Source organism: Heteronotia binoei, chromosome 3 (genome assembly GCF_032191835.1).
Source record: "Heteronotia binoei isolate CCM8104 ecotype False Entrance Well chromosome 3, APGP_CSIRO_Hbin_v1, whole genome shotgun sequence".
Classification (NCBI taxonomy): Eukaryota; Metazoa; Chordata; class Lepidosauria; order Squamata; family Gekkonidae; genus Heteronotia; species Heteronotia binoei.
Window position 1 is genome coordinate 168,966,887 of NC_083225.1, and position 24,043 is coordinate 168,990,929.

General features: G+C 43.6%; 1 protein-coding gene across 8 annotated transcripts in view; it reads right to left on the bottom strand.

Moving 5' to 3' along the window:
* Window positions 1-24,043, bottom strand: part of GRIA4 (glutamate ionotropic receptor AMPA type subunit 4) — a 343,665-nt gene that overhangs the window by 111,311 nt on the left and 208,311 nt on the right. For all 8 annotated transcript variants that reach the window (XR_009555212.1, XR_009555213.1, XM_060234875.1 and 5 more), the window contains exon 4: window positions 2,160-2,344. Coding sequence is in view for 6 of the 8 variants with exons in the window: in XM_060234875.1 (XP_060090858.1) it covers window positions 2,160-2,344 (185 nt within the window). In the remaining 2 variants the exon portion in view is untranslated. The remainder of the gene's footprint in view (window positions 1-2,159; window positions 2,345-24,043) is intronic.

Here is a 24,043-nt window from a genome sequence, read left to right on the forward strand (position 1 = left end):
ACACTCTGGTGATTGCAGCATCAAATGAACACGGAGAATTCATTTTCATTTTGGCACCATTTTGATCGCAGCAATGGCTGCAGAAATAACTTTTGCTACATTGGGAAATGGCGGTGTCATTAATTCTCAGTTTCTTCCAATTTTGTTTTTTTTCCCCAAAGGCTATGGGAATTCAGCATGGTTTATGGAAAGCATTTTTTTTTTTGCTTTGCTCCCCTACAGCTTTACTATGCACTAAATATTATTGAAGCTCTCAAACATGTCCTGTGCAGAAAACTTTTTAACAAATTAGCAGCATACTAGTGTGCAGCACCACTAGATGGCATTCCTTTGCTGCAATTCACAAATGCTTCTGCAAATTATGCTTTAAAATTCATATAACCATTAGTTTCTTTTTTAAAAAAAAATCACAGACTTTTCCCTTGAACAAGGAGTGGATACACAGGATTTAGGTCGGTGCTGTGAATGATTTCAGTTGATTCCTGAATGTATTTAGGCCTACAATTTGGACCTTGTTCATAAATGCATACACAACATTGGAGTTCTATATGGTGTACAGTTATCGACTGGTAGCAAAATGTGAGCTGATTGCTGAAAAGTATTGTCTTTGACAATGCATAATGAGATATGAAAGCCACCCCTTGATCTTGTAGTTATCAAATGCTGAACATGTTTGTGTGAACAAGACCAACTTTTTACAAGGCTCGGTTAACTCATGTACATATTCAGTCTGCTTAATATGTCTGTGCATGTTTGCTGTCATGTCATTTCCGATTTATGGCAACCCAGTGAATTAATGACCTCCAAGTTGTCCTATTGATAACAGCCTTGCAAACTGAGGGCTGTAGCTTTCTGTACGGAGTCAATCTATATCATTTGGATACTAAGGATGACAATAAATTCCTGATGTAGGATTCTTAAGGACAACCAATTTCCTTCGTGGAGTAGGGTCGTGACACAGAGATAGAGCATCTGCTTTATAAGCAAAAGATCCTAATTTATATCTTTAGCACCTCAAGTTAAAAGGATGGAATGGCAGGTGATGTGAAAGAATTGAGATCCTGAAGAGCCTCTGCCAATCAGAATGGATGATACTGACCTTGATAAATCAGTGATTTAACTCAGTATAAAGCAGCTTTCTGTGTTCACATACACAGAAAAATCCAGAAAGAGGAAACAGTAAACAAGTGGCATATTTTAGGAATGAGAAGGGCAACATAACATTTATTGGCATTAGATAATAAAGTCTAATAAAACCAGTGCAGACCTGGAGCCTTAGCTGACAGCTCACGTCTCTATAGTCTGTCCCCCTCAGGCATATTTTCCCTCAGCTGTGCTCCAATACCAAAAGGCAGCTTGGATGGGAGATAAAGCACTTAGGAGTGGGGAGACCTTATAGAGAGTTCTGTCATGGATATTGGGACAGTTCATCTATAAAATATTAATTTTGAATTCTAAGCTTTAATTAATAAACTGAGAGTGTTTTATGTTTGTGTTATGTATTATGTTTTATTATTTTGGTTTGTAATCCACCTCTGGCCCTACTGGTGGACCTCCTGATGGCACCTAGGTTTTGCTCACTGTGTGGCACAGAGTGTTGGACTGGATGAGCCACTGGTCTGATCCAACATGGCTTCTCTTATGTTCTCAGGAAGGTTCCATGGATAGGCAGTGTAGAAATTTTCCATTTAAGTAAACAAAGAAATGAAATGTTCATATCACCTACTACCCAATCCAGAGACTGAACCTAGAACCTTCTTCATGCAAAGTAGATCATTTGCTCCTGAGACATGGCTCCTGCCTAGGCCAAAACCTAAAACCCCCTCCCCATTCTACACATCTGACTGAAGTAGACTTGGATTTACACAAATGAGGGTTTTTTTGTCCTGTCCTGTCTAGTTTGTTTTTAGAGATGAACATTGCCAGCCACCTTCAGGTCAGTTTGCCGTACCACTTGATGGGAATTTTCACATTAATGTGCAGATGGAGTCATAAGTGGAAACTGAATATCGAACTATGTATAAAAGGGTGAAGAGAGGGGGAAAGATGAAATACATCCAGTCTTGATTGGCAATGCAAATGAAAGGCAAAGGGAGGGAGGCCACTTCTTTGAGAGCCCTACTAATGTGTTTACAGTGACATTAAAAGGCAGGTATTACCTGTTCTAAGAGATTCTGAAGCCTCTCTATTTCACAATCTATTACAAATTTCTTCTCCTGTCTCCGGTCCAAGTCTTCTAAAAGTTGCCTGTAGCTTGCATCATTAAAATTCTCCACGCATATGGCACTGACTTGCCAGCTTTTTTCTCCTGCTGTTTCCATAATAGCTTGAAGTATTGAGTAACCTGGAAGAAAAGGACACAACAATACACTAATGACACAGTCCTTGCATTTTGTGAATCATAAGACTGTTTAATCAATACCGGGTTCCTTATGGAGTTGGCGAAGAGTTAAGATTTACAGTTACTAACTATATTGTGCTTTCTCTTCCCTCACTATTATCTGTAAAGCATACAGCCATCAATTGTTCAAAGGCTTTTTAAAAAAGTTTATTATGTGTACAACAGACACAAAGTTAGGCACACCTACTCCCTACTGAAATTAACACAAATACACAGGTTTCTTAGACTTTCATGGAGCTTAGGCATGCCTCACTTTCTCTTACTTATGTCCTAAAATCAGATGTTGCCATCTGGTGACCTATTGGCTAGATGAAGAAAGGTTAAAACATTTGGGGCGCTTTAGCTTGGAGAAACGTTGACTGAGGTGTGACTTGATAGAGGTTTACAAGATTATGCATGGGATAGTGAAGGCAGAGAAAGAAGTACTTTTCTCCCTTTCTCACAATACAAGAACTCGTGGGCACTCAATGAAATTGCTGAGCAGTTGGGTTGGAATGGATAAAAGGAAGTACTTCTTCACCCAAAGGGTGATTAATACATGGAATTCACTGCCACATGAGGTGGCAGCAGCTACAAGTATAGCCAGCTTTAAGAGGGGATTGGATAAACATATGGAGCAAAGGTCCATCAATGGCATTAGCCACAGCATATTGTTGGAACTCTCTGTCTGGGGCAAGTGATGCTCTGTATTCTAGGTGCTTGGGGGGGGAGGCAACAGTGAGAGGGCTTCTAGTGTCCTGGGCCCTCTGATGGACCTCCTGATGGCACCTGGGTTTTTTGGCCACTGTTTGACACAGGCCGTTTTCGCACTCACGTTTTACTGGCGCCACGACCCTCCTGACGCCGGCGAATCTGCATGGATTTCACACCAGAAGCGCCGGCGCACCCAGAAGCGCCGGCTACTTCCGTCGCTAAGCCAGCGCAAACGCAAATCGCAAAGATGCAGGAAAACGTTTGCGCTGGCTTAGCGACGGAAGTAGCCGGCGCTTCTGGGTGCGCCGGCGCTTCTGGTGTGAAATCCATGCAGATTCGCCGGCGTCAGGAGGGTCGTGGCGCCAGTAAAACGTGAGTGCGAAAACACCCACAGAGTGTTGGACTGGATGGGCTACTGGCCTGATCCAACACGGCTTCTCTTATGTTCTTATGTTCTAGATTCAGAATCTATTTGTCCATCGATTAAGAATATGGATGTTTTAAAAATAAAATGCTCATAGGTTTTTTTTTTAAATGGACATACTTTACAATACTCTATCTTTTGCATACATGACACAGTACTGCTCATGCATATTCTGAAATGGGAAGCTATTTTATAATCAATCTGCTTCTGTCATTTTAGTACTGCCTGCCACCTTCCCCTCCCTCCATCAGACGGCCTCATAACATCCATCTGCACAGACTCAAGTATCTTGTAAATGCCTTGCTGATAGGCAGTGTCAACTAGATTCTAAAGTCAGAAGCTGGACATATCTTGCATACTGACTGCATTCAGACATGACAGTATTACTTTTTTTTTCTTTTGTACTTCACATTTCTCCCCAACGGGACACATAGCAACTCTCCTCCTCTTCTCTGTAGTTTAGGCTGGGAGTGTGTAACTAGCCCAAGAGCACCCAGTAAAGTTCCATTGCAGAATGGAGAATTATTATTATTATTGAATTGAAGCTGGGTCTCCCAGTTCTTAGTCTCTTTAACAATTACACCACACTGACATTAAGCTGGAATGCGCCCAGACGCAGCCTGTTGCTGTGTTTGTGTGCCTCATTCTTCCTCCTGGTTAGAAGCGAACACTGGATTCTTGTGAACTATGAACACAGGTGCCCAGGCTATCTGAGAGCCAGTTTGGTGCAGCAGTTAAGTGTGTGGGTTCTCCCAAATAAGAGTCTGCACACTTAACCACTACACTTCTCTTCACTTGCAGCTGCTGGAATGGCCTTGGGTCAGCCATAGCTATCTCGGAGTTGTCCTTGAAAGGGCAGCTTCTGTGAGAACTCTCTCAGCTCCACCTACCTCACAGGGTGTTTGTTGTGGGGAAGGAAGATAAAGGAGAGTGTGAGCCACTCTGAGACTCTGAGATTCAGAGTGGAGGGTGGGATACAAATCCAATGTCGTCATCATCATCATCATCTTCTTTTCCTCCTCCTCCCTCCTCTTCCTCTTCTGAGTTATTTTGCTGTACTAACAGGGACTCTAAGCCTGGTTCAGAATTCCAATTTGTGTATGCAAGGAGAATTAACACTGGTTAACCTTTGCACCTGCATTCATGCAGAATGGATAATTGGAGTAAAGTTTCTAATCATAACTGCCTGTGCAGCAACTGAGCAAGCTCACATAGCAGTAAGCTTGGGTTGAGCTGATACTGGCTTACTGTTGATTTTAAATGGCAATAATTAGTTATCATATGGCATTGTGTGTAGTATAGTTAGGAGATCTGAAGACTGGCAGTTTTAAGTTCTAACTCTTTTTTTTGTGTGTGTTATGCATGAGAGAGCTCTGAAAGAACTGTGATTGACCCAAGGTCACCCAAATGGCTTTATATGACTCTGAGCCTAAGCATGAGCATCCTTCAGTACTGAAACAAAGGGCCATGCCAAACTATATGTCATGAGCCCCCTCTAGTTCTTAACCTAGGCATATGAACATCACTGCTACGACCATAACAATTAAACATTCTAATCATTCATTCTAGAAACCCAGGGTATACTTTATAAGCCCAGCTGGCAACTACTTTTTTTAACAGGAAAAATGAAAAAAAGAGAGAAGAAAGGCTTAAGGACAAGCATCATTGGATCTGCCTGCTTATTCCTTATTTATTTATTTATAAATTAGATTTATGAATCATCCAGTCCCTGATTCCTCAGGGCTCTGGGTGATGAACAACAAAACACTAAAATATCAAAGAATAAAACACAATAACAATTCAGTTTACATTAATACAATTCTCGGATGGTGTTAACATAAGCTGATTGACATGTCAGTTTTCAGGCGGCACGTCATCCCGCAGGAGGGGTGGGAGGTATTAGAAAAGATGGAATAGGAATTGGGAAAAGGATAGGGAGTGCCAGCCAAGATGGAGGACATTGCTGTCCTCAACCAAAAGCCTGGTGGGGCAGCTCTGCCTTATGGGCCCTGCAGAATTGCATCGAGTCCCACAGGGCCTGAGCGCCACTTGGCAGAGAGTTCACCTTGGAAGGAGCTCAGGCCAAAAAGGACCTGGCTCTGGTTGAGGACAGTGAGATGTCTGTTGGGCCTGGGATCACCAGTCTGTTGTTCGCAGCATTTATTTATTTATTCTATAATAATAATAATAATAAAATTTTATTTATATCCCGCCCTCCCCGCCGAGGCGGCTCAGGGCGGCTAACAACATTTCATAAAATTATACAGAGTTTAAAATCACATTAACTTTAAAACATTCCAGTTAACCAAGTATTATACAGATTTCCAGGTGCTAATTCCATTTATAAATGATAATAGCGGAAGTCACCCAACAGCGGTCTCTCAGCCAGCAAAGGCCATCCTGAAAAGGGTGGTCTTGCAGGCCCTGCGGAACTGGTCAAGGCACCGCAGGGCTCGCACTTCTTCCGGGAGCTGGTTCCATAGGTGTGGAGCTGCGATGGAGAAGGCCCATGTACGGGTGTTTTGGAGTTTGGCCTCCTTTGGTCCAGGGATAGTCAGCTGGTTCTTCCCTGCCGACCTCAGTGCTCTCTGGGGTTCGTATGGGGAGAGACGGTCCCTCAGGTAGGCAGGTCCTCGGCCATATAGGGCTTTAAAGGTAATAACCAGCACTTTGTAATGAACCCGGTAGGTAACTGGCAACCAGTGCAGTTCGCGTAGCCCCAGCTGTATGTGCTCCCACTTCGGGAGCCCCAATATCAGCCTAGCCGCCGCGTTCTGCACCAGCTGCAACCTCCGGGTTCGGCACAGAGGCAGCCCCATGTAGAGGGCATTACAGTAATCCATTCTTGAGGTGACCGTTGCATGGATCACTGTTGCTAGGTCCCGGCGCTCCAGGAAGGGAGCCAACTGCTTTGCTCGCTTCAGATGGAAAAACGCCGACTTAGCAGTGGCTGCTATCTGGGCCTCCATTGATAGTGAAGGCTCCAGAAGAACTCCCAAGCTCTTGACCCGGTGCACCGCTTTCAGAGGCACACCGTCAAAAACTGGGAGAGGTATTTCCCTCCCCAGGGCGCAGCAACCCACGCAAAGGACCTCTGTCTTATTTGGTTTATATCCCGCCCTCCCCGCCGAAGCAGGCTCAGCAGCAGCAGCAGAAGAAGACTGCAGATTTATACCCCTGAGTAAGAGACTCAGAGCAGCTCACAATCTCCTATATCTTTTCCCCCCACAACAGACACCCTGTAAGGTAGGTGGGACTGAGAGGGCTCTCACAGCAGCTGCCCCTTCAAGGACAACTCCTGCAATAGCTATGGCTAACTCAAGGCCATTCCAGCAGCTGTAAGTGGAGGAGTGGGGAATCAAACCCAGTTCTCCCAGATAAGAGTCCACATACTTAACCATTACCCCAAACTGTAGTAAAGCTTTTAAGGGGATGTATCAAAGGAGGCAGTCCCAAAGATACATGGGTCCCAGACTGCTCAAGGCTTTGTAGATCAGTACACACATATACAGACAAAGGGCTCTTTATCTTGATTTGGTTTATTACCAAATTACCAAAACACACACACACCTTAAACAAAGCAGAAGAGGAAACAATGTGGAGAGGGGGATATAGGAGAAAATGAAGTGCCCTACACAAATCTTTGCAGGTTCCCTACCATGCAACGGCAGTACGGCACCGAGCAACTTAGCAAGATTTTTCCCAGGTAGAGGCTACTAGTGGTAGGGAATTGTGTACAACCGAAGAGGGGTGGTGGTAAGGTTAGCTGGTAGGTGAAATGAGAGGAGGCAGGAAAAAGTGAGAGGCTGCAGGGACTGTCAGGGAAAGAGGAAATAGTGCATGTGCGTGGGGAAGGGAATGAGATTCCCTATTCCACAAGTCCTTGCAGGTCCCTGATTTTTTTCATTTCTATATTTCCATTACACTATTACCAGAATTACAAGACTCAAGGGTCAACAAATACAAGTATCTTGAAATATGATCCAGATTTATTAGATGTACCACCCACCAGTTCTACAGCTTATGGAACCCAAGGAAATGGTGCCTAGATCAGAATCAATACTCTACAAAGGACTTCAAGGGTTAGGAAATCCTACTCCTGTACAATCTGATATGGTTTATTAGATTTACAACACATTTTGATGAATTGTTGCTGTACAAATAAAGTGAAGTTGAGAACAATTTGATGTGTGGGGCCTATGCTTTCCCTATATGGATTCTATGTACTTCTTGTCCTATAAGGCTTCCTCTCTTACACCTTTCTTAACTTTTAATGTTTAGCCATTCAAAATATGTGCCATAAGTTACCTCATTTTGTACATCGTTGGCTACATAAGAGAAGCCATGTTGGATCAGGCCAATGGCCCATCCAGTCCAACACTCTGTGTCACACAGTGGCAATTTTTTTATATATATACACACACACCGTGGCTAATAGCAACTGATGGACCTCTGCTCCATATTTTTATCTAAACCACTCTTGAAGGTGGCTATGCTTGTGGCTGCCACCACCTCCTGTGGCAGTGAATTCCACATGTTAATCACCCTTTGGGTGAAGAAGTACTTCCTTTTATCCGTTTTAACCTGTCTGCTCAGCAATTTCATCGAATGCCCACGAGTTCTTGTATTGTGAGAAAGGGAGAAAAGTACTCCTTTCTCTACTTTCTCCATACCATGCAGTATCTTGTACCATGCACAGGGAAGTAGGGGTGTGTGGAAATCAGCAATTGGGTGGTTTTGTAATAATACCATTAGACAAACAGGGGAAGTTTTCTACATACCTGAGGGAAAACTCAAATTTGCAGAAAAATCTGAAACACATTTTGAAAACAACAGCAATACAAAACATTGCTGGTTAACCCCCTCTCCAAATAACAGAAGCAATATCTGTAGCTTTAAGAGATGAATGCCCATTGGAATCTTGCGAGACTCTGTTCTGAGATCTCAATGGCAATTTTGAGGATTGCTAGGCAGTCACAACAATTTTTCCAAGCATTCTAAGGTAGGCACAGGGAGAAACTGAGAAAAGGAAGAAAGATTTAAAAGAAGGAAGGGGAAAGACAAAGGAGAAATTGAAGAGGGAGGAAGATAAAGGAAGTAAGGTGTCTAGGAGTGAAGAAAAGGGGAAAGACTGCCAGAAGGAAGAAAGGAGAGAAAGCTAAATATTAGTGACGCATTAAGGTAGGTTGGTGACTGGATGTGAAAGAGACAAGGGGGCAAGAAAAAGAGAGAGGGTATGGGGAGAGGAAGAGGACGTAATGTGAGGCAGGAAATACAGCAGGAATGTGAAATGCCCCTCATTAATCTTCCTGAGTCCCCCATTTGCCGCTTTGCAAACGTTTTTGCATAAGAATGACGAAAACAAGACCCTACTTTTGGCAGTTGCGACATAAATTTTCATTTCAGACTAGGCTTCCCAATTCCCAGGTCCCAGTGGGGGATCCCCCATTTTGTCAGGCTTCTCCCTGCCCCCAGCCAGCTGGCCGGCGGGGGAAGCCCCACCCCCACAGTCATCCTGTAGTTTTAGAGCTCCTGCAGGTTTAGAAACCTGCAAAGTTTTTAAAATGTGTGCCTTTAAGGCTGAGCAGGAAACAGGAAGGCCTTCATGGGAAAGGATCAGTAACAGTTTCCTCAGAGAATGGCCCCTCCCTTTCTTCTGCTTTCGTTTTCAGAGCGAGTAAAGTGCTGCAGGAACAAGACCCAGTAAGTATTTGTGTGTGTGTGAGAGAGGGAGGGGGCAGGTGATTCCCTGGTTTGGAGGCCCTCTCCCCGCTTTAGAAAGTGTGAGGCGGGAGGGAAATGTCTACTGGGCACTCTATTATTCCCTATGGAGAACGATTCCCATAGGGAATAATGGGGAATTGATCCGTGGGTATTGGGGGCTTTGGGGGGGCTATTTTTTGAGGTAGAGGCACCAAATTTTTAGTGTAGCATTTAGTGCCTCTCCCCAAAATACTCCCCAAGTTTCAAAATGATTGGACCAGGGGGTCCAATTCTATGAGCCCCAAAATATGGTGCCCCTATCCTTCATTATTTCCTATGGAAGAAAGGCACTTGAAAAGGTGTGCTGCCCCTTTAAATGTGATGGCCAGAACTCCCTTGGAGTTCAATTATGCTTGTCACACCCTTGTTCCTGGCTCCACCCCCAAAGTCTCCTGGCTCCGCCCCCAAAGTCCCCAGATATTTCTTGAATTGGACTTGGCAACCCTATTTCAGACTTTTCTGCACCAGTTGCTGCTGTTCTTAGGGGTCAAAAATATATGACAGCATTCAAAACTATCATGGGCAGTTTACAAACTGTAGGATTCTCCAATTCAGTACATAAATTAAATCACAGATTAAGAGTAATTCAGAAGTTCAGTTTCAAAATATACATTTCTTGCCATTATAAGTAAAAGCCCTTCACTAGTTAATGTTAATTTTTAACCTAAAGTCAGTTTCACTATTTTCCCTTGAGAAAGAATGAAGATTTCTTTTTTAATCACTGCACAATTATTCAGCTCTTTCTGTAGTTACATATACTCCTTTTTGTTATGCTTGTCTGTAATTATCTTTTCAAATCATGCCCAGATCCTTTTCTAAACAATATATTCTTAGCCTCATTTCCTATTCACGTCCATATATAGCTTCCTAGTTAGAGCCACATCAGTATTTTATGCATGCTCATGACTCATGATATTAACTTTGATTTGGATCCTTGATAGCAACACAGCCAACATTTCTTTACTTCTGTTTCTTCACATACAATTACTTAGAAACAGTGAGAACACGAATTCAGAAAATCACCACCATCAATCTAGCTAATTATCAATGTGGCCAAATCTGTGGATACTTAGACCCGGAGACTGAAGCCATGAACAGACAAGACAGATCTTTCTACAAACCAGAAAAAAGTCCCAGGATTGAAAAAAAAAAATCTAGAAAGAAAGGACACCAGTGGATTAACACAACCCCTCCAAATAACAGATGCAGAGCTTTAAGAAACTCAGTGACGGTCGTGCTGTTCCAAGCAACCACAACAGCTTGGCTTTATGTCAGTAAAAGGCATATTGATGGGGCAGGGATGTTTCCAGGGTTGTTTTGGCCTTTGTGGATGTTCAACAGAGCCAGGCCTGGCAGCAGCCAATGGGCAACATGTTACCATCTGACTTGCATAACTCATACAGGCCTAGCTGCTCGCTACTGTTCAACCACCCCATGAAAGGTATAGTGGTTAGAATTTCAGACTAGGCTCTGGGAGAGCCCCAGTTCAAATCCCATTTATCCATGGGAATTCTTTGGTCCAGTCACAGGTTCTCAGTTGTCTCACAGGCTTGTTGTGAGGATAAAATGGAGAAGAAAATAATGTAAACTGCTTGGGATCTCCCACTGTGGAGAAAGGTGGGAGATAAAATGAATACATATCAATAAAGCCAAAGATAGATGGGCCGATAAAAGGTAGGTTGGTTGGTGAGTAGGAAAGAAAGAAAGCAGTAGGAAAGCTGAGGATATAGGAGCTGCCAGGAGGAAAGGGAATAGTATAGGGAGGGGGATACAGGAGAAAGTGAGGTGACCCCCTCACATGTTTTTATGGGTTTCCTATAGGGCTGCCAAGTCCCTGGTCCAGGCAGGGGAACCCCCACATTGGGCTGGTGAAGGAACCTCCCTCGATGTCATCGGCGCGATGATGTCACCTGGAAGTGACGTCATCTCGGTGGCGATGTTGCTTGCAGCCGCAATAGGTACATAGAGTTTTCCTGGAAACACCTAGAGTGGCCGTGAGCAATGTCGCTGGAGCAATGATGTCACTTCTGGGTGAATTCCCACACAAGTTCTTGTAGGTCTTCTACCCACGCCTTTCTAATTCAAATTTAGAACCCTAACTGAATAATGAGGTAGATATAACAACCTCCTTTCACTAAGTGAGGCATATTGTTTCAATAAAAGAAGTCTTGCTCTAATAGAAAAAGTTATTAAACTTAGTGGATCATAGAATCCAATCTGATATGCTGTCCACTTGCTTGGATGGTTTTAAAAAAATGTCTAGACAAATCCTCAGAGAATACCTCCACCAGTGAAAATGATTCATGATGATAATTTAGGGTTGCTAGGTCTGTGTTGGAAAATATCTGGAGACTTTGGGGGTGGATCTGGAAGAGGGTGAGGTTTGGGACAATGCCATAGAGTCCACCCTTTAAAGAAGATATTTTCTCCAGGGGAGCTGAACTTTGCCAGCTGGTGATCAGTTGTAAAAGCAGGAGATCTCCAGGCCCCACCTGGAGGCTGGCAACCCTATAGTACAATGAAATCTCCATGTATAGAGATAGTATACTTCTGTATATCAGGTATTGGAGACAGGAAGACCACTGGCATATTGCCATTCATTTGACAATAAAGATAAGATAATAATTAGTACATAATTGAGCTGCAAGTGTTACACATCTGTCTTCATCAACAAGCATCAAAATGGTCCAGCTGTCCTGTACCAGCAAATTTATGTGCTTTGAGAGCCACCTATGGTGTAGTGGTTAAGAGCAGCAGACTATAATCCCGACAACCAGTTTTGATCTCCCACTCCTCCATATGGAGTCATCTGGGTGACCTCAGATCAGTCACAGTTCTCTTAGAGTTCTCTCAGCCCCACCAACCTTACAGGGTATCTGTTGTGGGGAGAGGAAGGGAAGATGATTGTAAGCTGCTTTGAGAGTCCATTGAGTAGTGAAAGGCAGGGTATAACCCTCCCTCCTCAATTCTTAATTTAACAAATATTGCCAAAGGCAAGGGTTTAAACTACTTGCCGGTCATGGCAGAGTAGAAATTTGAATATGAGTCTCCCAGGTTCTAGTCTGACACTCGAACCACTGTAAAAGACTGGTGACCCAAGGATCACTGGTGCAGACTGAAAGAGTGCCCCTTTCTCTATCCATCTCCTGATTCTCTGATGCTTTTGCAAAGACCTATTGAGGTCCTTAGCAGTGGAGAAAAGGGCAGTATCCAGAATTTGGTGGACTCTGCAGCCATTAAAGCTAGTCTTGCCTCGAACCAAACCATCTGTCAAGAGTCCCCAGACTAAGAGCGTTTTCGCACTGACCTTACTCGGGAGCGACATCCCTCTTCACCGCGCAGCGTCTGCGCGGATTTTGCACTAATTGCTCCGCAGAACCTGGAAGAGCCGCAAAGTCCCGCGGCTTTTGCGTCGCAAATGTAAACTGGCCAAAAACCAGTTTACATTTGTGACGCAAAAGCCGCGGGACTTTGCGGCTTTTCCGGGTTCTGCGGAGCGATTAGTGTGAAATCCGCGCAGACGCTGTGCGGTGAAGGGGGACATCGCTCCCGAGTAAGGTCAGTGAGAAAACGCCCTAAGTAAAGCGTACATGAGTTTCAGAACTTTCTTGATAAAATCAAAGCTACTTAAGACTCCTAAAGCTAGAAAATCACTGCAGGAACCACAATTTATAACTTTTGACAAGCGCCCTTTCTTTTCCCCTACTGTTTTCCATGTATGGATTTTGAAATGATGAGGGTATAGAAACAGTCCTTAGAAGATCTTTATTTTATTTTAAGTGGTGGCCAAGCTTCTCTGCGGTTGGAATCATGATGAAAGCTTTTAACAATGTCAGTCTGTTTGCACTGCAGATGTGCTGCCGCCCGTTCTCTCTTTCAAAGGTTTTTGACCGTCATGAAAATCACACTGTGAAGGTGAGCTCTCTGGCTAGAGACTGACAAAACTGAGTAGAAATCTGAGAAGACTGAGGACTGTGGCAAGATGGCCGAGTCAGTCACACTCTGTTATTTATTCTTCTCAGACAGAATAATCTTTTCTACTTCATTATGTTTGGATTTTGAGCTGAAATGACCAGATCAAAGCACACATGCACACCCCTTGCTCACACACAAAGGTTTAGGGGAATAAACCGCCTGCTTTTGAACACAAGAAATTAATGAATGCAGTTTGCTGAATACCTTGCACTGGGGAAAAAATTGCTTTCTCTCGGTAGACTCACTAAAGCCTGATTGAAGAAAAAGGTATTTGGGAGAAGAAGACTAAAGGTGCAGAAGACTAAAGCTGCAGGGGGGCATGTATCAGTTCATCAGGCACCATTTCTCGCTTTGCATTGGGGATTTTTTTAGATTGGTACTGATTTCTGATTAGCATTGCTCCACCCCAAGCTTCTGTTTTCCCCCAGCGCAAGCGATCAATTTCCCACCAGTTGCTCCACAGATGCATTTTGACATGTGGCTCCTTCCAGTTCCCCTCGCAGTTTCTTGAATCCTTAAAAGACAGCATCACAATGCTGCAAGGAGAACTGGAGGGAGTCGCATGTCAAAAACCCACAGAGCAACTGGTGAGAAATTGATCGCTTGCACCAGGGAAAACAGAAGCCTGTGGGCGAAACAATGCTAGTGAGAAATCAGCATAGGACAGATCTGCATTTAAAGACTGTAAGACAGGTGTTGGGAACCTCCGTCCTGAGGGCCGTATGCGGCCCTTGAGGTCACTTGGTGTGGCCCTTGGGGATTGCTGGGCTGAAATGAGCCATGTGGCAGCCTCTCTGGGGACTGGCTGGCCAGCGAGGATCGTGGGGACCAGCCGCACTGTGCAGCAGCCTCCCCAAGGCCAGGCAGGGATCACAGGGCCCAGATATACTGTGCGGCAGCCTCCCTGGGGCCTGGCTGGCCAGCCAGAATTGCCGCAGGGCCTGGAAAAGTTACTGTCACAGTTCAGTTTGCACTTGATTATACCAGATGGTGTGGCCTAATATGCTAATGAGTGTGCGACCTAATATGCTAATAGGGGATGGGGTCTAATATGCTACTGAGTTCCTGCTGGGCTTTTTCTACAAAAAAGCCCTGGACCTATGCATTTGCCTAGGGTGGCGGGTCGTGTGTGTGTGTGCGTGCCAGATTAGGCTCTCCCCACATGACTTCAAATAGAAAAACAATTATTTGCATTAATTTTGCTTCCCTGAATCATTCTTCCTCAGCAGAGCACTGTTTTTTAAGTTGATATTTCTTTATGGCCCGCGGATGATGTTATAAATATCCATATGGCCTTTGGCAGAATAAAGATTCCCCACCCCTGCTGTAAGACAAATACATGTGACTTGAATTGAAGTCTGAACAAGAGATTTTAGTAGAACTCAACCCTCTTCCTTGTATTGGGGTGAGATTAGTTTAAGTAATGGGAAGCAAAGCTAGTGACATGATGTGCAGAGAAAGAGAGCTCTTGTGCTTCTTGGACTACAACCTCTATTACTTTCACTTCAGTGAGGAACAAATCTACCCCCACTTTTAGAAAGAGGGCAAAGTTTGCACTCTTCCTAATAGTGTTCACAAATGTAGACCTTTACTTTTTCTGTAGGCATGAATGACAACTTTTTTTCTCTTAGAGGAAAAAAACTGAAGTGGTTCACTTGGGAACACCAGTGAAATAGGTGTCCTGTAGGCATGAAGGAAGAAAGGCTGAGTGCAGAAGAATATATGCTTTTGAGCTGTTGTGCTGGAGAAGAATCTTGAGAGCCCCTCGGACCACAAGAAGATCAAATCAGTCAGTCCTAACGGAAATCAACCCTGACTGTTCCCTGGAAGGTCAGAGGCTAAAGCTGAAGCTCAAATACTTCGACCACCAAATGAGAAGGGAGCACTCACTGGAGAAGATCCTGATGCTGGGAAAGACAGAAGGCAAAAGAAGAAGGAGATGGCAAAAGATGAGATGGATGGACAGCATTACTGATGTAACTTACATGAATTTGAGCAGACTTTGGAGGATGGTGGAAGACAGGAGGGCCTGGCGTGACTTGGTCCATGGGATCGCAAAGAGTCGGACTCAACTGTGCGACTGAACAACAAAAAGGCATGAATGACAACTTTTTTTTTCTCTTAGAGGAAAGAAACTGAAGTGGTTCACTTGGGAACACCAGTGAAACTTGTTCCCTGCCCACAGTTACCTGATTTCCTATCTGCAGAACACCCCGTTCTAGATTTTGTTACACTGCCATGCCCCATGGCACAGAGTGGTAAAGCAGCAGTACTGCAGTACTGTGGTCTAAACTCTTTGCTCATGACCTGAGTTCGATTCCGGCAGAAACTGGATTCAGGTAGTCGGCCCAAGGTTGACTCAGCCTTCCATCCTTCTGAGGTTGGTAAAATGAGTACCCAGCTTGCTGGGGAGAAAGTGTAAAAGACTGGGGAAGGCAATGGCAAACTATCCTGTAAAAAGTCTTCCGTGAAAACGTTGTGAAAGCAACGTCACCCCAGAGTCAGAAACGACTGGTGCATGCACAGGGGACCTTTCCTTTCCATGCTAGTGTGCACTAGACTATTGGCAGATTGGGATGACAGAATGTCAGGAAGTGCCTTCCATAAAGAAATGTGTGATAACCCCAATCAGATGCTTGGATACAGCCAACTGCTCTTTTCCTATTATAGACATACCAGTGTAATTACATTTAGAAGGTATAGAGTGCCAAAGAGACGAAAATAAAATTGGACATGTAGCTGGTGATTTAATACCACAGATTTTTATCTCTTACTTGTAAAGCCTTTTTTACAGTTGACATTTTGTATTCTCTTGTTCACCTTGAAAGAGAAAACATGGTCACGACTAAATAGCATAAAGTTCATCACATCTGAGCCTCTCTTTGTTTCCGTTTTATGAAGCAGTTTTCATATCTCTGTGTTAATACATGCTCACAAAAAGGGTTCTAGGGAAGGGGAATCTGTACATGAAAGAAGATCCATGTTACTGATGATTAGGGTTACCGCCCAGACTTGGTCTGCTCAATGACTCTGTTGCTCCCTGATCTCACACTATTTGCTAGTGGCCTCAATAGTCTCAGCACTAGCAATTAAGAAGAAGATTGGATTTATACCCCGCGCATCATTACCCGAAGGAGTCTCAAAGGGGCTTACAATCTCCTTTCCCTTCTCTTCCTCACAACAGACACCCTGTGAGGTAGGTGGAGCTGAGACAGCTCTGACAGAAACTGCTCTTGAGAGGAACAGCTCTGTGAGAGCTTGTGACTGATATATCAGCAGGTGCGTGTGAAGGACTGAGGAATCAAACCTGGTTCCCTCAGATAAGAAGAAGATATTGGATTTATATCCTGCCCTCTACTCTGAATTTCAGAATCTTAGAGCGGTCACAATCTCCTTTACCTTCCTCCCCCACAACAGACACCCTGTGAGGTGGGTGGGGCTGAGAGGGCTCTCACAGCAGCTGCCCTTTCAAGGACAACCTCTGCCAGAGCTATGGCTGACCCAAGGCCATGCCAGCAGGTGCAAGTGGAGGAGTGGGGAATCAAACCCGGTTCTCCCAGATAAGAGTCTGCACACTTAACCACTACACCAAACTGGTGTAATGTTCGAGCACTTAGCCACTACACCATTATACTAAGCTTACATCATGAGAACATCATGAACAGCCTGCTGGATCAGACCAGTTTAATAAAGTGATCAACCAGTTGCCCTGGTGGGCCATACAAACAGGACATAGAGGCCAAGGCCTTTCCTCACTGCTGCCTCCCAGCACTGGTATTCAGAGGTTTGCTGCCTCTGCAGATGGTGGCTTCCTTCAGTCACCATGTCTAGTAGCCACTGATGGGCCTGCCCCTCCATGAATCTAATCCCATTTTTAAAACTGTGCTCACAGCTATCACTACCTTCGCAGTTGAACTCTGCAGTTTAATTGCTCATAGAGTAAAGAAGTATTTCCTTTTGTCTGTTTCCTGAACCTATTTCCTAAAAATGTCACTGGTGCCCCTGAGTTCTAGTATTATGGAAGAGGAACAAGAAATCTTCTCACCCATAAATAACCTCTATCGTACCTTCCCTTAGTGATTTAAGAGTGAAAAGTCGCATACTCTCCACCAGAGTTCCCTCTAAGCTGAGTTAGTGTGAGCTAGTTCAATTTTTTAGCCTCCAGCTCACATATTGTTCTTTTAGCACAGGAAAAAGGCCCCAGAGCAAGCTAATGTATGCAGTAGCTCATGAAGCAGAGTTTTTGCTCACAAGACTCCGCAGTTTAGAGGGAGTATTGCTCTCCAGCCTTTCCTCACACAAAAGATGTCAACCCCCTGAATCATCTTGGTTGCTTTCTTCTTTTCTTTTCTCCTGCTCTGCTAATGTCCTTTTTGAGATACAGTGAGGAGAACTGAAAATATTGTTCCAAATGAGGCTGCATCATAGCTTTATACAAGGGCATTATTATACTGGCCATTTTATTTTCAGTCTCTTTGCCCTTTTCACCACTGCTGCTGTACACTGGGTCAACATTTTCATTGAGCTTTCCATTATGTCCCCAAATTCTTTCAGTGTCAATCTTGGCTGGTTCAGACCTCACCAGCATATAAGTAAAATCAGGATTATTTTTGTTCCGATACGCATCACCTTACAATGACCCATGTTGAACTTCATTTGCCGTGTTGTTGCCCACTCATCCAATTTAGAGAGATCCTCCAGTAGCTTTTCACAACCTGCCTTGGTTTTCACCATCTTGAATAATCTGCTATTGTCTGCAAACTTGGCAACAACACTGCTCACCCCCAATTCCAAACCATTCAGCTTTTTGATATTAAGTGCCAACAGCCTGGTTCCCTTTTGGTTTAACTAAAGAACATAAGAGAAGCCATGCTGGATCAGGCCATTGGCCCATCCAGTCCAACACTCTGTGTCACACAGTGGCCAATACATGTGTGTGTGTGTACACACACACACACATATATATTGTGGCTAATAGCCACTGATGGACCTCTGCTCCATATTTTTATCCAATCCCCTCTTAAAGCTGGCTATGCTTGTAGCCGCCCGTTTTTTTAAAAAAAACTGAAACCCGTTTTTAAAACTGAAGCCCATTTAAAAAAAAAAATACAAGTCTAGTGCCTATTGAATCTAAACCCTTGCTGGCATTACTTTCTTATCCATGCTTTGAAACTTCTAATCTGAGTCTCTCTAGCTGGCCCTGCATGTGGAATAGGTAGCAATTCTGAGAACTCTTCCTTGGAGGTCTTGGCCTTTAGTCTTCTGCCTAGTAATCTCCCCCCCCCACACACACACATACACAGGAACCACAACATAAATAATTGGTGTCACTGTGACTCCTCCTCTATACTAGCTATCCACATATCTAAACAGGGTGTGAGGTCTGCAACCTTTGCACCGTGCAGGCAACTCACCATGTGGTGAAAATGCCCCTCACAGACCCCACCATCTATAGTCCCAGTGACTGGATGCCATTATAAACACAAGCAGGCTGAATTCTATGAAAGTGCAAGGACATTAATCCCCAAAGCTGAACCCCCTTCCCCAGTTTTTGTTACATAAAAGTCCAAATTTTGACCTTGAATGTTTCAAGCAGTATTACTCCTCCTTGGAGAATCCATCCATTAGAACGTGATTTGGGCTCTGTCCCTTTTTCTTCACGCTCATGTTATGAACACCATACTAAAGTAAACTCTACTTTTTTCTGTTATGTCCTAATTAAGCACTAAAATAAAACACTTATTGATTTTGTTCCAGCCCATCTAGCTGGTGGCTGAGTAGAATAAAAGAATGAGCATTCTCTTGCCTTTACTTTAATTGATCAGAGAACCAAAGAGCAGGCAAAGATTTCCTTCTACTCAAAGGAAAATACTTTCCTGACACCAGTTATAAAACAGAAGAAGAAGAAGAAGATATTAGGTTTATATCCCACCCTCCACTCTGAATCTCAGAGCGGTCACAATCTCCTTTACCTTCCTCCCCCACAACAGAAACCCTGTAGGTGGAGCTGAGAGAACTCTCACAGAAGCTGCCCTTTCAAGGACAACTCTTGCAATAGCCATTCCAGCAGCTGCAAGTGGAGGAGTGGGGAATCAAACCCCGTTCTCCCAGATAAGAGTCTGTGCACTTAACCATTAATTAAAACACACCTCTCTTTATGGTGCATTTCAGCCCTACCTATATTAAAAAAAAAAAACCCCACCAAACCCTCATGCTTACAGATTTTTCTAGCATCTTAATAAGTATCACATATAAGCTGCCTTCCTCTGCACAATAATCTGATGGGTCATTGGAGGGTCCATATATTGTAGGGATATGGTGAAGGAGTGCCCAATGAATCTCCTTCCATTGGAGTCGTTATTAATGGAGGCAAAACCGCTTTGAGTCATGGGTACGGGGAGGTTTTGCTTCATCTATAGCAGTGTTCCTACAGGAATAATTGGCAGCCTTGCAGACCTTTAGGGAAAAGTAAAGGAACTGCTTGGGGCTGCAAGAGAGGTAGAAGCCATTCATAGACACTTCAGAGTTTTTGCATTTGTTGTTAGAGTTTTCCTATGTGTTACCTACAGCAGCCTCCTTACTTGCTCTGTGGCCCCTTTTCATTTTTGTGGGAGAAAGTAAATGGACTGCGGTGAGGGCTACAGGACAGAAGTCATGATTATCAATGCCTGAAAAAAAAAAAATGCCCCATGCGTCTGATTTCAGTCTATTTTCCTCGCTCTGTAAAAGTCAATAAGGAACTAAAGAAAAATGAAGCTGTTCGCATCTGCATAATAAAACAAAAACCCAACAGCATCTTAAAGACTAATAACATTGATTTCAATATGAGCTTTCATAGGTCACATCATTAAAAGGAGTAAAGGTAGAGAAAGCCTAAGGTTTTTACTTTTACTGCTTCTTTCGTTCCCTTACCTTGCAGAATTTACACTTGAAAAATTCATGGCATAATTCACATCAAGCCTCTCTGCCTTGGCTCCTCCCCCTTCCCCCGGAGGAAAGGTGGAATAGTTAACTTTCCTATCCCGTACTAAACCACAACAATCAATGCAGCCAATCCTATACTAAAAAAGAACCAATGCAGCCAATTCCTGCATCAGAGCAATGTCATAGTGAATCCCTATTTTACCAGTATTGATAGCCTCTGAAGTTGGCTTTATGCATAACCAAACACAACATATACATGCTCTGGATCTTTAAAATGTACCAAATTGAATGAAATACTGTAGGAAAAAAGGTGTCTGAGAAAGGGATTCCACCCCCAGAAACACTAGAATCTGGCACAGAAAGAAGTCTAAGAGGAACAGTGTGCCACAGTAATCAGAGCACTGAACTAGGGTCCATGCTCAACTCTATGCTCAACCTAAACTCATTAATCTTGGACTGGTCATTCTCTTTCAGCCTAACCTAACTACCAACATTGTCTGGCTAGCCAATGAAGGAAGAGTCAACAACATTGCCCTGAGGGTTCAAAAAAATGTAAAAAGCCCTGAGTTATTTGGAAGGATGGAAGATAGTTAATGGAATATGAAGAGGCTTTGGCAGTTGTGCATCTGTTGTTTCAATGGGGGAAAATACCAGGACCTGAAAGCGATTGTGGTACAGCCCATCATACTATTTTCCATCTGTCACAGGAATGTGAGAGTTGTGCTTTCCAGGGAGATTTGATGGAGCTCTTGAATTCTCTCCAGCTGCAATTGAGTGAACTGAAAAATTAGATATTAGTATTTAGGGGGATTACTATCAAGAAACTGGGCACTCCAAAGGGATGTGTTGAGGCTGGGTGAGTGGGCGTCAACATGGCAAATGAAGTTCAACATGGCCAACTGCAAAGTGATCCACATTGGGGCCAAAAAACCTAAGTTGATGGATTCAGCCCAGCAGGAACTCATTTGCTTATTAGGCAACACCCCTTTACATCAAGCCAGCCAGAACTGCATTCCTGGTTTCTTGGTTCTTTTAAAAACATTGGGTTGGGCTTTGTTTCAGCTTCTAGGCCTGAAAATGAGATGCAAAGCAGATGGAAAAAAACTGTGCTTCTGCTGGGAAGAGTCAGCAAGCTCACCTCATGACGTAACAGCCCTTGCGCAAGGAGTAATTTGCCTCCCTGTTCTAAGTCTAGAACTATGGCACCTTTGCAACCAAATAATCACATTTCATTTAATTAAGAGTCATGATTTACACTTGCTAGAGCTGGGAGGACGAAGCTGCAGACTACCCTACCAGTTCATCTTAGTCAGACTCTCTTTTGGGTCATGTGCCTAGTAACAGGCTCACCTCATCAACTGGCATCACCAGCCAGAGATCTGATTGGTCTAAGGGCCCCAGACCACATTGGATCTTTAGTCATCAAAAAGTTAATTTATATGGCTCTTGAGTGAGGCTGTCCTTTGGGAAGCTACCATGCCTTAGTTCTTAGTGGCAACATCAGAACCATCTCGAATGTTTGCTTGCTATGGGCCTGACATTCTGCCTGCTGAATGCTTACTCTGTCCAGAGTAGACTTTTGATTGCTGAATATCTTCAGCTAAGAAGTCTCCTGAATTTAGTTTTGTTATTTTGATTCCTCATCACTAATGTTCCTTTTTAAATATTCTCGCACACTTTTAATAAATTATTTTAAATCACATTTGTGGTGTTTTGTGCTTCAGGTGACTTCAATCCTAATTCCAGACTTAGACCAAGTGCTCACCTACCAAGTTAATTGTTTTGTGGAAACTCTTTCTGCAAGTGGCCTACTTTGCAGGGTTGACTTTCTTGTTTACTCCCAGAAAGGTTAGAAGCTTGCCCCTTGGCTTCTGGCAGTCAAAGGAACTGGTGGCAGATAATAAGACTGGTGTGTGTGAGGACTCACACACCCAGGGTTTTGTAACTTTGTGTTTTGCGGACCCTTACCTACAATCCCTTGAACTAAGGGGTTGTTGGCAATTACCCAATTGGTCTGCATACCTGTGCTATCAATTTGGTTTCATATATATCCTGTGTGTAACTCTGCCATACAATAAATAAATAACTCACTCATTCACTCTTTGGAGAGAAGGACTCTTGTGGACCAAAAACTGGCTAATTAACAGGAAACAGAGAGTGAGTATAAATGGGGAATTTTCACAGTGGAGGGTGGTAAGCAGTGGGGTACCCCAGGGCTCCGTACTGGGTCCAGTGCTTTTTAACTAGTTCACTAATGATTTAGAGTTGGGAGTAAGCAGCAAAGTGGCTAAGTTTGTGGATGACACTAAATTGTTCAGGGTTTTGAGAACCAGAGAGGATTGTGAGGCACTCCAAAGGGATCTGTCAAGGCTTGGCGAGTGGGCGTCAACATGGCAAATGACCAAGTGCAAAGTAATGCACATTGGGGGGGAAAATCCAAACTGTAAATACAAGTTGATGGGGTCCAAACTGGTGGAGACTGATCAAGAGAGAGAGTCATAGTAGATAACTCACTGAAAATGTTGAGACAGTGTGTGACTGCAATAAAAAAAGGCCAATGCTATGCTGGGGATTAAAAGGAGTAAAGGTAGAGAAAGCCTAAGGTTTTTAGTTTTACTGCTTCTTTCGTTCCCTTACCTTGGAGAATTTACACTTGAAAAATTCATGGCATAATTCACATCAAGCCTCTCTGCCTTGGCTCCTCCCCCTTCCCCCGGAGGAAAGGTGGAACTGAAAACAAATCAGCCAGTATCATAATGCCCCTATATAAACAGATGGTACAGCCTCATTTGAAGTACTGTGTACAATTCTGGTCACCACACCTCAAAAAAGATATTATAGCATTGGAAAAAGTGCAGAAAAGGGCAATCAGAATGATTAAAGAGTTGGAACACTTTCCCTATGAAGAGAGTAATTTCCCCCCTTTCTCACAATACAAGAACTTGTGGACACTCAATGAAATTGCTGAGTAGTTAGGTTAAAACAGATAAAAGAAAGTACTTCTTCACCCAAAGAGTGATTAACACATGGAATTCACTGCCACAGGAGGTAGTGGCAGCTCAAGTGGGGATTGGATAAATATATGGAGCAGAGGTCCATCAGTGGATATTAGCCACAGGGTATAGATGGAACTCTGTCTGGGGCAGTGATGCTCTGTATTCTTGGTGCTTGGGCGGGGGGGGGCAACAGTGGAAGGACTTCTAGTGTCCTGGCCCCACTGGTGGACCTCCTGGTGGCATCTGGGTTTTTGGCCACTGTGTGACAGAGTGTTAGACTGGAGAGGCCACTGGCTTGATCCAACATGGCTTCTCTTATATTCTTATGTAAGGCACAATACAAATGCAGTAGATAGATAAACAAGATTAGGCTTCAGCAAGCTACCATCTCTAAGCTACAATCTCATCCACTCAGCAGACTGGAAATATGGGAACAATAATAACAATGGACCTTATAAAGTTCTATAAAGGGTCACTAAGGTAATGCATTTTAAATGCTTTGAACACTCTTATAAATGCCATACATTACTTCTAATGGGTCTGCCCCAGTGTCAACTGGAGGGCAAATGGCCAAGTGAAGAGCAAATGATTTACTGTAAGGGGTATGTTGGAGTTTATTAAGGGCAATTTGCAGCAAATTTATATTTCAGCGTTTGGTCTGAATAGACAGCTTTCTTTGCCGGTTCTGTAACTTGCTCCAGGCATGCTTGAGGCTCAGATGTCTACTGAAACCCACAGGGAAATGAACTTGTGGTCACACCACACTCAACAAATAAAATGAATGGGGGTCGCCAGGCAGCAAAGTAGTATTCCTCACAACTTAAGGCCAAAAGAACTCTTTACACAGATCTTTTTTTGTGTTTTAGT